Below are 12,011 nucleotides of genomic sequence, written 5' to 3'. Positions count from 1 at the left end.
AATCTAAAGTCCATTAATTTAAAATTAACATCAATTTGGTATTTAAAATCAATTTGAAGAAACTAAAATTCATTTAAAATTAAAATCAATTATTTTAAAGTTTGAATCGTTTTGAAATTGAAATCAATTTAAAAACCAATTAAAAAATTAAATTGAAGTTCCATAATTAATTTAAAATTATGATCAAATTTGAAATTAAAATACAGCATTATTATAGATATAACAAAGATGTGAATCGAAAGGGCATAGATAATGATTGATGTTACTAAAGTCTTGACAAAAATGGACTTAGAAATGAATGATTGACTTTTGTCAACTGGTTAACCAAAAAGTCAAAAATTGACCAAAGTCAACTGAAAGACGTGAATTAGGGATTTCTTATGAAAAATGGGCTAGTAACAAATGCACTAAAGACCCGAATCAAAGACCAAGGATTAATGATTTTAACCCTTAACCAAATGACATCCCAAGCAAGCAATCATGTAAGCCAAGAGTCGTTCCCCAATAAATTAGGGTTTCATACATACTCAAGGCAAAATAAATACCCAAAATCAAGAACTAGGATTTTGAATCCATATAATGAGCAATTCCCAATCACCAGCTTTGAATCTATAGATTGATCAATGTCAGCATGAATGCATATGAATGAAACATGAATATGTGCAGATGAATCTCAAGTCATGGATCAGATCAAAAGTGAAAAGGGGAGGGCAAATTTTAGGGTACGACACTCTATATTATTAAACCATGAAACCCAACATCTACGTGGTTGTTTTGTTTATGCCAAGAACAAAGAATGAATTGGAGGGTATAATTGTTTCTATCTCTATCTATGCTTTATTTCAAGTTGAAGTGAAAAGAGATTAACTCTATTTTATTTCGTTTGTGTTCTTCAACAAAAGATTAATCTACTATCGTAATGGTTGTAATGAAAGACTAAAGATATTATAACTTGGAGGAACAAAAAAAATATATTATTGGATGAGTCTTTTGAAAAACTTATCGAAATAGTTTAAATATATTTTATGTTATTATAATATTTTAAAAATTAAAATTTTAAATTTTAAAAAAATATTATATATTTTTTTACAAACCACATCTCCACCATCCTCCATTTCTACCCCCATTAAATCCTCAAAGAAAGTATAAAGAAATCTGAGTAAGAACTTATAATGAATTTGAATGAAAAATTAAAAGATAATAATGATGTACATGTTTTATGATTAGAATTAGAAGACCAACTTGATATAAAAAAATATAATTAAATAATTTAGAAAATATATTTTGGCATATTTTATTATGTATATCCTTACATAATATGAATGAGACGGATACTAATTTATCCATCTTCTCATCTTTATTTCTAGGAGGTTCTCCCTATGAAATGTCAAATTTAAGGAAAATATTCTTACTCCAAATGAATGATAAAAAATGAATTAATAAATTTTTAAAAAGAATCTTTGAAAAATGAGTTTAAAAATAAGAATCTTTGAATTTTGGTTTTTCTAAATATTTTGAAACAGAAAAATTCTATTTTTGTTTTCCAACTTTTTTTTTATATCCATGACAAAGACAGAAAATTTGGAAGTGACACTTACTTTCTTTTTTGACACAAGATGAGACAACTTGCTAATGGAGGGAAACTTTTATAGAATATTTTTTCTCAGAAAATACTTTAGATGTAACCTAGTTTATTGTTCATAGTTTATGTAGAAGACAATAAATATCTATGCGCAAAACAAATCATTATTGAGGTATCTTGCTGTCACAATATTATTGGTGCGTTAATTTCGTAATTAAATCAAATTAATATAAAATTATAGATTTAGCCGCATTAGAAAACATATTAAACACTTCTGTTTATATTTTTAATTTTTTTAATTAAAATTCTTTCATTTTAATCTTAATATTCAATTTATTTAAAATATAATGAAAAATCTTAATATTTATTAACATTGATTTCAAACAACTCTCAATTATAATTCACATAACTAGGACTGCAATCCACAACCAATGACCGCAATTTTAACGTGTTATTGTAAGCGTAATTTATAACATGGTACTAACGATTATTAACTTATTCATATGAAGTGTAGCATATATAATATATACATATATCAAAAAAATAAAAAATGAGAGATGAAAATGATATAAGATTGTAAGTTTTTTCAATTCGAGTGTCGAGTAGGATAAAAATGGTGACATGAACGAGCAATCCATAAAGAACTGAGAGTGCGAAGACGATGAAAGTATTCCCCCATAGCCAGTAAGCCTTGAGCAGCTTGCCCAATTGTTAGTATGCGTGACATGTATAGCAGAGTTTGTTCTCTTAGATGATCTGCCTGTAGTGAAAAGAACACATTAATTTAGCCATTCAAATGACTAATTAACTATGAAAGATCGACACAGACACATAAATAACAATAATACTCTAACACTAATACTGATACATTGAGGTAAAAATTTGGAAAAAATGAATATATTCAAAATAATCACACGTGTAGTGTTAGTGTCATTATTAGATACTAAACACGTCAATCACACGTGTAATGTTAGTGTCATTATCAGATACTAAACACGTCTTCTATCAGAAGTGTTTGTGCCATAGCTAATCACTCATACTTAAATTTCAAACGTGTAATGTTAGTGTCATTATCAGATACTAAACACGTCTTCTATCAGAAGTGTTTGTGCCATAGCTAATCACTCATACTTAAATTTCAAACGTAAACATGACCAAGCTCATGATGCTATATTACCTGGTTTACAAAATCTTCTAATGCTTCTCCTTTATCCATGGCATAAGCCATTTGAAGACCGTAGTTTCCGAAATCCAATGGATCAGCTTGAATATTGTAAACCATACTCTGCTGAAGTTTCTCTAACCCCATTGAAAGAGCATCCTCAGCTTGTTGAGAAGATAACCGGAGATTGTTAATGCTACCCATTTGTTCATCGGTTAAAGCATCGAGCTTTGGTACGACGATCTATGACGAAAACTCAAACTAGTTAATATGTGCAAGATCATTAACGTTTCCATATATGTGAGAATCAGATAAAAGTATTCAATGAATGTACATTTAGAATCTGCGACGGTCGAGATCCTCCGATCCAAAGAAAAAGACGTTCTACCGATGATTTCCATGCGCCGGAGATTAAATAGAACACATCAACCTTGGCAGCTTCTGCTTTCATTCTGAAAAGATTTGAGTATTGGTTCAAACTACTTTCAACAAGTAGATGAAGTTGTATATCAGATGCATTATTTTGCAATGCATTTTTTAGTTCTTGATTTTGCCTATCTTGTTCTTCAATCCATCGTCCATATTCGATTTCAAACAAAGATATTTCTGCTTCACAAAAACAATAACCAGAAGATCATTAAGAAGAAGTTTGACTGATATGTGTTATTTGAGTTAAATGAATGAAACCTACTTATTCATAGTTCAATTCTTGACGACAGCATTTTTTTATATTGATATGCGCATCATTAAACAAGTTATAAATCAAAAAAATTTAAAAAAAATAACAGAAATTATGACTCATTAACTAACCTGAATTTATTGTTCGGGATGATCCGATATAACCGACATCTAATGAATTGCTTCGGTTCAAACCCTACATGCAGAAATTTTGATTTATACATTAGAAATGAAATTATAGATGAAATAATTTACATCAAATTAGATTAAGAATTAAGCAACATGATGATTTAGTTAGTATCAAATCACATGTTTTCTTGTTTTCTCAATCTCAAGTTCCAATTGCATGAGCTTCAATCTACTTGTTTCCAATTGTTGAACATAAGCCTATAAATCAAAAAAACACAAATCAGATCATAATTCATAAACACTAGCTTCCTTCCATAATTTCATCAATTTTTTCACAACCTTCTTTCGCAGTCGACATTTTCGAGCAGCCTCACGATTTTGTGCTTGTCGTCTTAACACCTAAATAAAAAATATAAAAAAATCAAAATCAGTCACTAACAACATAGAAATATAAATTTTAATGGTCAATTTTAATTTTTTCCGTCTCTAATTTCCGTCGTTATGTCAAAGAAAAATTATGTAATTTTATCACCTTAGGAATAGGTTCTTCAATAATCTCTTGATCATCTTCGGAAGGTTCTCTTGATTCATGAAGAACACATTCGGACTAAACAAATGAAAATAAAAAGAGTATTATCAACTATTTTCATTTTAAACAAATCTAATCATAAATAAAAAAACAAAAATTTAAGAGCTTTTTTAACCTTGTTCTCTATGCTACTACTGTTCATCATCAACATTGGTGAAGAAATTGGATTCAAAGTGCTATGATCAACTTTAAAGCTATCTTCCCACAAGTTCACTTGATGAAATGACTCATATATATCCATCCTTTTCGCCGCAACTAGTTCAGTTGTTGATGATGAAGAGTTCATGTACTAAAAACATCATATAAAAATCAAAATCATAAATCAAATGAAGAATCAAAGTAACATCCTGTAGAAAAAAATTTGAAACAATTGAAACTTAGTCCCCATATAAAATGCAATTATTGAATGAAAAACTGGAAGATAGCATAAATACTAGAAATTAAACAAAACTCAACATCAGAAACAGAAAAATGAAAAGTTTTGCACATGATTAATGTTCTGTTTGTCTCCAAAAGAAAATTATAATTTGATGCTACTTAAAAAAGCTAGAAACTAAATACAGCTGAAAAAGAAAGCCAACCAGGTATTGCTTGGTAGAATCTGCAATCAGACCAATATTAACATTAGTTCAATTTTGATTTTAGACCCAAAAATGAAATGAATCTATCTATCAATCATTATATATATACATAGAGAGAGATATAATTTATGTATGAACAAATTTAGTAACAAATAATACCATTATTTTTTTCATATACAAACAAGCTAGGAAAAGAAAGGCACTGAGAAAAGAAAGCAGCTGAAAATTGGATTGTATAATAAATAAAAAAATATAGTAATGATTTTTTAAATATATAACAGCTTTTTCTTTTTCATATATTTTTTTGATGTGTCAGATTGTTAAGGGCTAAGGCTGTTACTTTCTATTTTAAGAGAAACAAATGAGTGGTGCATTAAAAATGAAAAGAATGAGCACAGAAGAAAGTACTCGTTGATTACAGCTTTTTTGTTTTTAATTTGATAGTGATCTTTGCCAAACATAAGTAGTGAAGATAGGGGTGGACATAATGCAACCACCCGACGGTATCCGACCGTTCCGATCCAAAATTTGAGACACCGTTCGGGTTTAGTCGGTTGGTGGGTTAGGTTGGAAAGTAGCAAGAGGTTTTTACGGGTTTGTGCGGTCGGATTCGGAGATTGGTTTTGGGCCCGTCGGAAACCGAATCCGACCGAATCTAAGGTTATTTTTATGGCTAGGCCCAATCTAAACAGAAATCTAAGGTTCATTCCTATAGTTAGAGAGATGTGGTATGAATCTCACTTTTTCATACGCACAAAATATTCGATGTATCCACAGAGAACTAACAAAAAACCAAGACTCTCTCTCAGTCTCAAATCTCAATTCATTAGTTCCACTTCTTCGTGAGATTCATACGCACAAACAGCAACGTTACTCCGCTAGGGTTCATCATTCTCTCAGGTAATCGGTTGATTCTAGGGTTCATCCTTTCAATTTACAGTTCGTGGTTTCATCGTTTAAGAACTAACTCTTTCTACCTTCCAATTTTTCGGTTGATGCTAGTTCGTGGTTTCATCGTTTAACGAAGAACCGTCGCCGTCCATTATTCAACCACAAATCACCACCGAGCTTGTTAGATCAAGGAGTTGGATGAGTCCTGCCGCCAATGGAGCGCGGCAAAAGTAGCTTGCAAGGAGTTGGAGTTCCTAGCTTGCAAGGAGTTGGAGTTCCTAGCGGAGTTGTAGATCAAGGAGTGAGTCAAGGTAATGCCATGACTTGTCATTTTTATACTGAGTGTTTGTTTAATAAGTGATACATGTTATGCTGTCATTTTTAAATGTATGAATTATAGGAGCAGCTGCTGGTACTGCACTCCCTCCACTTCGAAAAAGGAAACTTAATGCTAGTGGTAGTAGAAAAACTTCTACGGTTTGGGAAGAGTTTAACATTTTACCGGATGAGCCTGAACCTATAGCCGCGTGTAAACACTGTCATAAAAGGTACCGATGTGATCCTAAAACACATGGTACTTCTAACATGCTAGCTCACTCGAAAGTGTGTTACAAAAACCCTGCCCTTTTGTTGAAAGACCCCAATCAGACAAACCTTGTAAGCGGCGAGGGTGGGTTTTTAGTTCCAACTAGTCAAAGGTTTAATGCTGCAGCCTGTAGGAAGGCCATTAATACCTTTGTTATCCTTGATGAACATTCCTTTAGAGTGGTTGAGGGTGTTGGTTTTAAGCAAATGTGTAAACAATTGCAACCCCAAATGGCTATCCCTACTAGGAGGACCGTTGCTAGGGATTGTTTTCAGCTTTACCTAGCTGAAAAGTCACGTCTTAAAGCCTTTTTTAAATCTGATTGTACTAGGGTTGCACTAACCACAGACTATTGGACTTCGATACAAAACCTTAGTTATATGGCCACCACTGCACACTTCATTGACACTGCTTGGAAGTACCAAAAAAAAAATTATTAGTTTCTCTTTAGTTCCAAATCACAAAGGTGATACCATTGGCATGAAAGTCGAGGACGTTTTGAGAGAATGGGGGCTTAGGAAAGTGTCTACAATTATCCTGGATAACGCAACAGCAAATGATGTGGCTGTGAGTTATTTGGATAGAAGACTTAAGAGCAAGAATGCTTTACTGGGTGTAGGTGATTATTTGCATATGAGGTGTGCTGCCCATGTCTTGAACTTGGTAGTGAGAGATGGTGAAAAAGAACATGAAGGGTCTATTGAATCAGTTCGCACTGCTGTTAGGTTTGTAAGGTCTTCTCCACAAAGAGCTATGAAGTTTAAGGAGTGTGTTGAACTTGCGGGCATAACTTGTAAAAAAAAACTTTGTCTTGATGTTTCTACAAGGTGGAATTCCACTTACCTAATGTTGGATGCTGCTGAAAAGTTTGAAGTTGCATTTGACAATATGATTGATGAGGATCCTGGATACATCGAATATTTTGACCTCCTTACCGGTCCACCCGGTTCTCAGGATTGGAAAAAAGTTAGGGCTTTTGTGGTTTTCTTACAAACCTTCTATGAGGCAACCAAAGTGTTTTCAACTTCGCAAGAAGTGTCCTTGCATTTAGCTTTTCATAACTTGTCTTCAATTTTGTGTGAGCTTCAAGAAGCTTCATTTAACTTGAATTCTTATGTGGCTCCAATGATTTCACATATGAAGGTTAAATATGATAAGTATTGGGGGGATGTGGGAAAAGTGAATCATTTTCTTTACTATGGAGTGATCTTTGATCCTAGGTTTAAGTTTAACTATATTGAGTGGTCTTTTAATGATATGTATGGGCATTCTAGTGACCTTGCCAAGAAAAATATTGAATGTGTCAAAACTAGTTTGTTTAAACTATATAATTGGCATAAATCTGATCATGATAAGAATGTTGGGGCTAGTCCTTTAAGTGCACCAGGGAGCACTTCCCTTGGAGAAGCATCTTCCCAACCAAAAGAACCATCACCTTTTACAAGGGCTAATGCTTTTAAGAAACATCTGAAGGAAAAAGACACAATTGAAAATGAAAATGAACTAGAGAAGTACTTAGGTGACCCTTGTTGCGGGGAGGGGGAAAATTTTAGTATTCTTAATTGGTGGAAGGAAAATTGCACCCGTTATCCTATATTAGCAACCTTGGTTCGGGATGTGTTGGCAACACCTGTTTCTAGTGTAGCCTCAGAAAGTGCTTTTAGCACGGGGGGGAGGATTTTAGATATCTATAGGAGCTCTTTGAGTCCAGATATGGTCGAAGCGCTTATATGTACTCAAAACTGGTTGAAGCCTTCTGACAATGATCTAAATGTCCTTAATATGACTGAAGAATATGAGATTAGTGAATCAATTGTTTCAGGTACGTTATTAATGAAAACTTTGTCTCTTTTAACATTATTTTAAATATTTGTTAAAATTAAGCCTCTTGCTATATGTTTAACGTATGTTTAAACAACTTGTAGAGTTTCAAGTAGCTACTGGTGGAGCAGCTGCTCCTACACAGGCTGGGCCTGTTTAATTCTCGCCTAGGTATGAAAAATATAGTTTTGTTTTATGTCTTACATTGGTTTAACTATACTGATTTGATTTGATTTGCAGCTGTGAATTTTTGAATATTTTGGAGTCACTTTGTGATTCAATAAGAGAAGCCTTTCTTTTTGGAGTCATTTTTTGAAACTAAGGATGGAACCGTTTCAGTAGCTACTGCGTTTGCTGGTCATCAGGCACGTTGTCTTGGGCTTATGCAATTGTTCTTACCGAAGTACACAAACATAATGTCACTTGTATTTCTTTTGCATTTGTGCTCAAGCTTACAAATATAACTTGTTTTTATAGGTGGATCATCTCTTCCGGCATCGGATTAATAACAGCGTACTACATGCTTCTGATTATCTCAAGCAATTTCCTTCACCCATCATATCTATCATTGCAAAATTCATCTCATTTGTATCTGGTGGCTTTGCTGCAATTCTGATCATCATTGCTTTTCTAGAGGAATCTCTGCTAGAGGGTCATGTAATGATTTTACTATGCCTTCGTCAAAGAAATATTATACATACACCTCATGATAATCATTAACAAATGGTTTTCTTTTTGTTTCTTTCATTGATCATTTTTTATACAAAATCAATGCAGATATTTGGTCGAAACTTGTTGTGGTATGCGGCTGTTTCTTTCTGTTGAATACTGCATGTTATGCTAATCTGTTTTTGGTGGTGCAGTATACTGGGATGATGTTACTTGAGGAGATGGCCTCAATTTTCCTTACTCCATACTTACTCCTATTTGTTGTCCCAAAGGTCATTTGCTGTGTATTGAATTTGACATTACTATATCTATACACCATAGTCGGGTATCTTTATTTGTAAGCTATATAGTGTAATTTATTATGTTTCTTTTCATTTTGCAGCGTGTTGATGATATCTTGCAGTTCATTGCAGATTTTACCGTACATGTTGAAGGTGTTGGCCATGTATGCAGGTTAGTATGACATGCCAGTATTGTCTTATATTTTTGTGCCTGTTTTTTGCTACAATATCAATATAGGGTATCTTACAGTGGCTCTACCTTTACATGCAGGATTCTAGATAACCTTCCTCTGGTTGTTCCCATAAAACGTGTGGATCAGGACTCTACTGTTTATCAGCTTGGTTTCCATGTTGGACTCAAAGGGCAATATAGTGGGGTATGCTCATTATTCTATGAATCAATGTCTGTTGTTGTGAATGCCAACTATTGTTTTGTGCTTACTATGTTCAAATACACAGAGCAAGGAAGAGAAGTTTTTTATACACAACCATTTGGCATTTACTGTCAGATATCATAGGGATTTGCTCACTGAATCTGCTAGAATTGTGGGCTTTGAGGTTAAGCCATTCAGGTTTGTAAGTTTGTTATTGTTTTGTTCTATGATTCATCCTGTCAAACCAGTTGTGGTATGCATGCCTTAGTGATTTTTGAAATCTGAATGTTGATTTACAGTGTCAAACATGAATATGAAGGGAAATGGGAGGAAAAAACTCGTTTAACAACCTGTGACCCTCATGCTAAACATACAGTTGTCAACTCCAATACTCCTCAAGAAGTTGAAGAGGGCAAGGAAATAATTTTCACGTACGATGTTGAATTCCAGGTGAGATCATCTTAAATAAATGGCGCTTGTATACTCACCACTTTTGAGTGCCTATCGGTTATATACATGGTTTGTGCGGAGAAATTCATTTACCGATAGATCATGTTCCTCTTGTATTATTATTCTTGTATAATTTATCTTAATAAAATGGTGTTTTTAAACTTGCCACTTTTGATTGCCTATTGGCTTACACTAGTCAATTAGTTAAATATGGCTTTTGGAGAGAAATTAATTTATCACTAAATAGATTAAACTCCTCTTGTATTACTCTTTAATTATTTTTGGCTTTTCATTAATAAATTTCTGTTTTCCTCTTTGCATCCAAGTAGTCTGCTGTTTTTCCTCTTTGCATCCAAGTAGTCTGCTGTTTTTCCTCTTTGCATCCAAGTAGTCTGCTGTTTTCCGTTCTTATTATTAGTTTAGTGAAAGATGATGACATTTTATTTTTTATAACAATTTACCTTTGTCTACATTCAGGAGAGTGATGTGAAGTGGGCTTCAAGATGGGATGCCTATTTGCTGATGAATGACGATCAAATTCACTGGTTCTCAATTGTGAACTCATTGATGATTGTTCTTTTTCTCTCGGGTATGGTGGCAATGATAATGCTGCGTACACTTTATCGCGATATTTCCAAGTATAACGAGCTTGAAACCCAAGAAGAAGCACAAGAAGAAACTGGTTGGAAGCTTGTCCATGGTGATGTTTTCAGGCCACCAAACAACTCAGATCTGCTGTGTGTTTATGTTGGTACTGGTGTTCAGTTTTTTGGGATGATACTAGTAACAATGCTCTTTGCTGTCCTTGGATTCCTTTCTCCTTCAAACAGAGGTGGGCTAATGACAGTCATGCTCTTGCTATGGGTTTTCATGGGGCTTTTGGCTGGTTATGCATCAGCCCGCTTATACAAAATGTTCAAAGGATCAGAGTGGAAGAAAATTTCCCTAAGGACTGCAGTCATGTTCCCTGCTTCTGTCTCTGCTATTTTCTTTGTATTGAACGGTCTTATATGGGGGCAAAAATCATCTGGAGCTGTGCCGTTTGGAACAATGTTTGCTTTGATCTTTTTATGGTTTGGAATCTCAGTTCCACTTGTTTTTGTTGGTGGCTATGTTGGGTTCAGGAAACCTGCAATTGAGAATCCTGTGAAGACAAACAAAATCCCAAGGCAGATCCCTGAACAGGCGTGGTACATGAACCCGGCCTTCTCAGTTTTGATAGGGGGAATACTCCCATTTGGAGCTGTTTTCATTGAGCTTTTCTTCATCCTCACATCAATCTGGTTGAATCAGTTTTACTATATCTTCGGCTTCCTCTTTTTGGTCTTCGTCATCCTTGTTATCACTTGCGCTGAAATAACAGTTGTGCTTTGCTACCTCCAGTTGTGCAGTGAGGATTACTTGTGGTGGTTACTTATTAAAAGTCTTTCAAGATTAAAGATTTACTTTCTATGTTTTATGGTGTAAACTTTCCTTATAAAAAAAATTGGGCGTTTACTTTCCTTATATTTACAAATGTTGAAGTTCTATCTAATTACACAGAAATCTGCTGATAGTATAAAATTGTGCTATTTAAATCCTAGATAAAATCCACTTGTGTTGGGTTTATTTTGGAATGAGCTCAATTATTTTTAAAACCGAATAAACCGCATTATGAAACCGAACCGAACAAAACCGAAACCGAAAATAACCGAATTGCAAACCGGTCGGTTTTGGTTATGTCTTTTCCAACCGATGGTTAGGTCGGATTGGGAATTTGGGCCCGAAAACCGATCCAACCCAACCGATGTCCACCCCTAAGTGAAGATACTATTTCTACTTCTATAATTTGTTTATATACTATGCAAATAGGGTAAAAAAGTTGATTCATATTTTGATATAAATTCAAATTTTTTATGTAAGATTTTTTTTTATAAAAATAATTATGCAAAATGAATGAATTAAATGAATATGAATTAGATTAGATCGTTAATGAAAGGATCAAAAGAATTCAATAATCTATTAATAATTTATTAAAATTTCTTTAAAATATCAAATTCAATCAATTAACGATAAAATCAATCTAATCCGTCTATTAATATATTTTTAATTGATGGATATTCATTCATCCAAACAATTGTTTTTTTAATTTTGAAAAAATTTGATTTTTTTTTTATTTTTGAAAAAAATTGATTTTATTATATTTTTAAAAAAATAGTTTCTTTATTTTAGAAAATAA

General features: G+C 33.3%; 3 protein-coding genes across 4 annotated transcripts; 2 read left to right on the top strand and 1 right to left on the bottom strand.

Moving 5' to 3' along the window:
- Positions 1-2,014: 2,014 nt before the first annotated feature.
- Positions 2,015-4,975, bottom strand: LOC127118838 (transcription factor TGA3). Of its 2 annotated transcripts, XM_051049086.1 has the most exons (10): positions 4,881-4,975; positions 4,722-4,741; positions 4,256-4,429; positions 4,084-4,158; positions 3,891-3,950; positions 3,732-3,809; positions 3,555-3,618; positions 3,079-3,350; positions 2,760-2,987; positions 2,015-2,342 (listed from the first exon to the last, which is right to left on the bottom strand). In XM_051049086.1, the coding sequence occupies exons 3-10, from the start codon at positions 4,424-4,426 to the stop codon at positions 2,169-2,171; spliced, it is 1,122 nt and encodes a 373-aa protein (XP_050905043.1). In that variant the 5' UTR covers positions 4,427-4,429; positions 4,722-4,741; positions 4,881-4,975; the 3' UTR covers positions 2,015-2,168. The 2 variants fall into 2 exon arrangements, with proteins under 2 accessions (XP_050905043.1, XP_050905044.1); XM_051049087.1 differs by lacking the exon at positions 4,881-4,975 and having other exon boundaries at positions 2,127-2,338; positions 4,722-4,867.
- A 64-nt stretch (positions 4,976-5,039) lies between these two features.
- Positions 5,040-8,307, top strand: LOC127118837 (zinc finger BED domain-containing protein RICESLEEPER 2-like). Its single transcript, XM_051049085.1, has 5 exons — positions 5,040-5,621; positions 5,724-5,923; positions 6,013-8,020; positions 8,124-8,190; positions 8,260-8,307. The coding sequence occupies exons 3-4, from the start codon at positions 6,679-6,681 to the stop codon at positions 8,177-8,179; spliced, it is 1,398 nt and encodes a 465-aa protein (XP_050905042.1). The 5' UTR covers positions 5,040-5,621; positions 5,724-5,923; positions 6,013-6,678; the 3' UTR covers positions 8,180-8,190; positions 8,260-8,307.
- A 584-nt stretch (positions 8,308-8,891) lies between these two features.
- Positions 8,892-11,275, top strand: LOC127118836 (transmembrane 9 superfamily member 8). The gene is made up of 6 exons (XM_051049084.1): positions 8,892-8,960; positions 9,071-9,141; positions 9,241-9,346; positions 9,429-9,541; positions 9,643-9,793; positions 10,271-11,275. Exons 1-6 carry the CDS (start codon positions 8,892-8,894, stop codon positions 11,258-11,260), a joined length of 1,500 nt encoding a protein of 499 aa, XP_050905041.1. The 3' UTR covers positions 11,261-11,275.
- Positions 11,276-12,011: the final 736 nt, after the last annotated feature.

This window comes from Lathyrus oleraceus, chromosome 2 (genome assembly GCF_024323335.1).
Source record: "Lathyrus oleraceus cultivar Zhongwan6 chromosome 2, CAAS_Psat_ZW6_1.0, whole genome shotgun sequence".
Taxonomy (NCBI): Eukaryota; Viridiplantae; Streptophyta; class Magnoliopsida; order Fabales; family Fabaceae; genus Lathyrus; species Lathyrus oleraceus.
Note: the sequence above shows the minus strand (reverse complement) of the source record. Positions and strands in the feature narration are given on the sequence as shown.

Coding starts and splice junctions, on each gene's coding strand:
- LOC127118836 (XM_051049084.1), top strand. CDS start 8,892: ATGATGTTACTTGAGGAGATGGCCTCAATTTTCCTTACTCCATACTTA. Junction 9,142..9,240: donor GGTGTTGGCCATGTATGCAG/GTTAGTATGACA, acceptor CTTTACATGCAG/GATTCTAGATAACCTTCCTC. Junction 9,347..9,428: donor TCAAAGGGCAATATAGTGGG/GTATGCTCATTA, acceptor TCAAATACACAG/AGCAAGGAAGAGAAGTTTTT.
- LOC127118837 (XM_051049085.1), top strand. CDS start 6,679: ATGAAAGTCGAGGACGTTTTGAGAGAATGGGGGCTTAGGAAAGTGTCT. Junction 8,021..8,123: donor TAGTGAATCAATTGTTTCAG/GTACGTTATTAA, acceptor AACAACTTGTAG/AGTTTCAAGTAGCTACTGGT.
- LOC127118838 (XM_051049086.1), bottom strand. CDS start 4,426: ATGAACTCTTCATCATCAACAACTGAACTAGTTGCGGCGAAAAGGATG. Junction 3,810..3,890: donor AATGTCGACTGCGAAAGAAG/GTTGTGAAAAAA, acceptor TTTGATTTATAG/GCTTATGTTCAACAATTGGA. Junction 3,351..3,554: donor ATCCCGAACAATAAATTCAG/GTTAGTTAATGA, acceptor TTTGTGAAGCAG/AAATATCTTTGTTTGAAATC.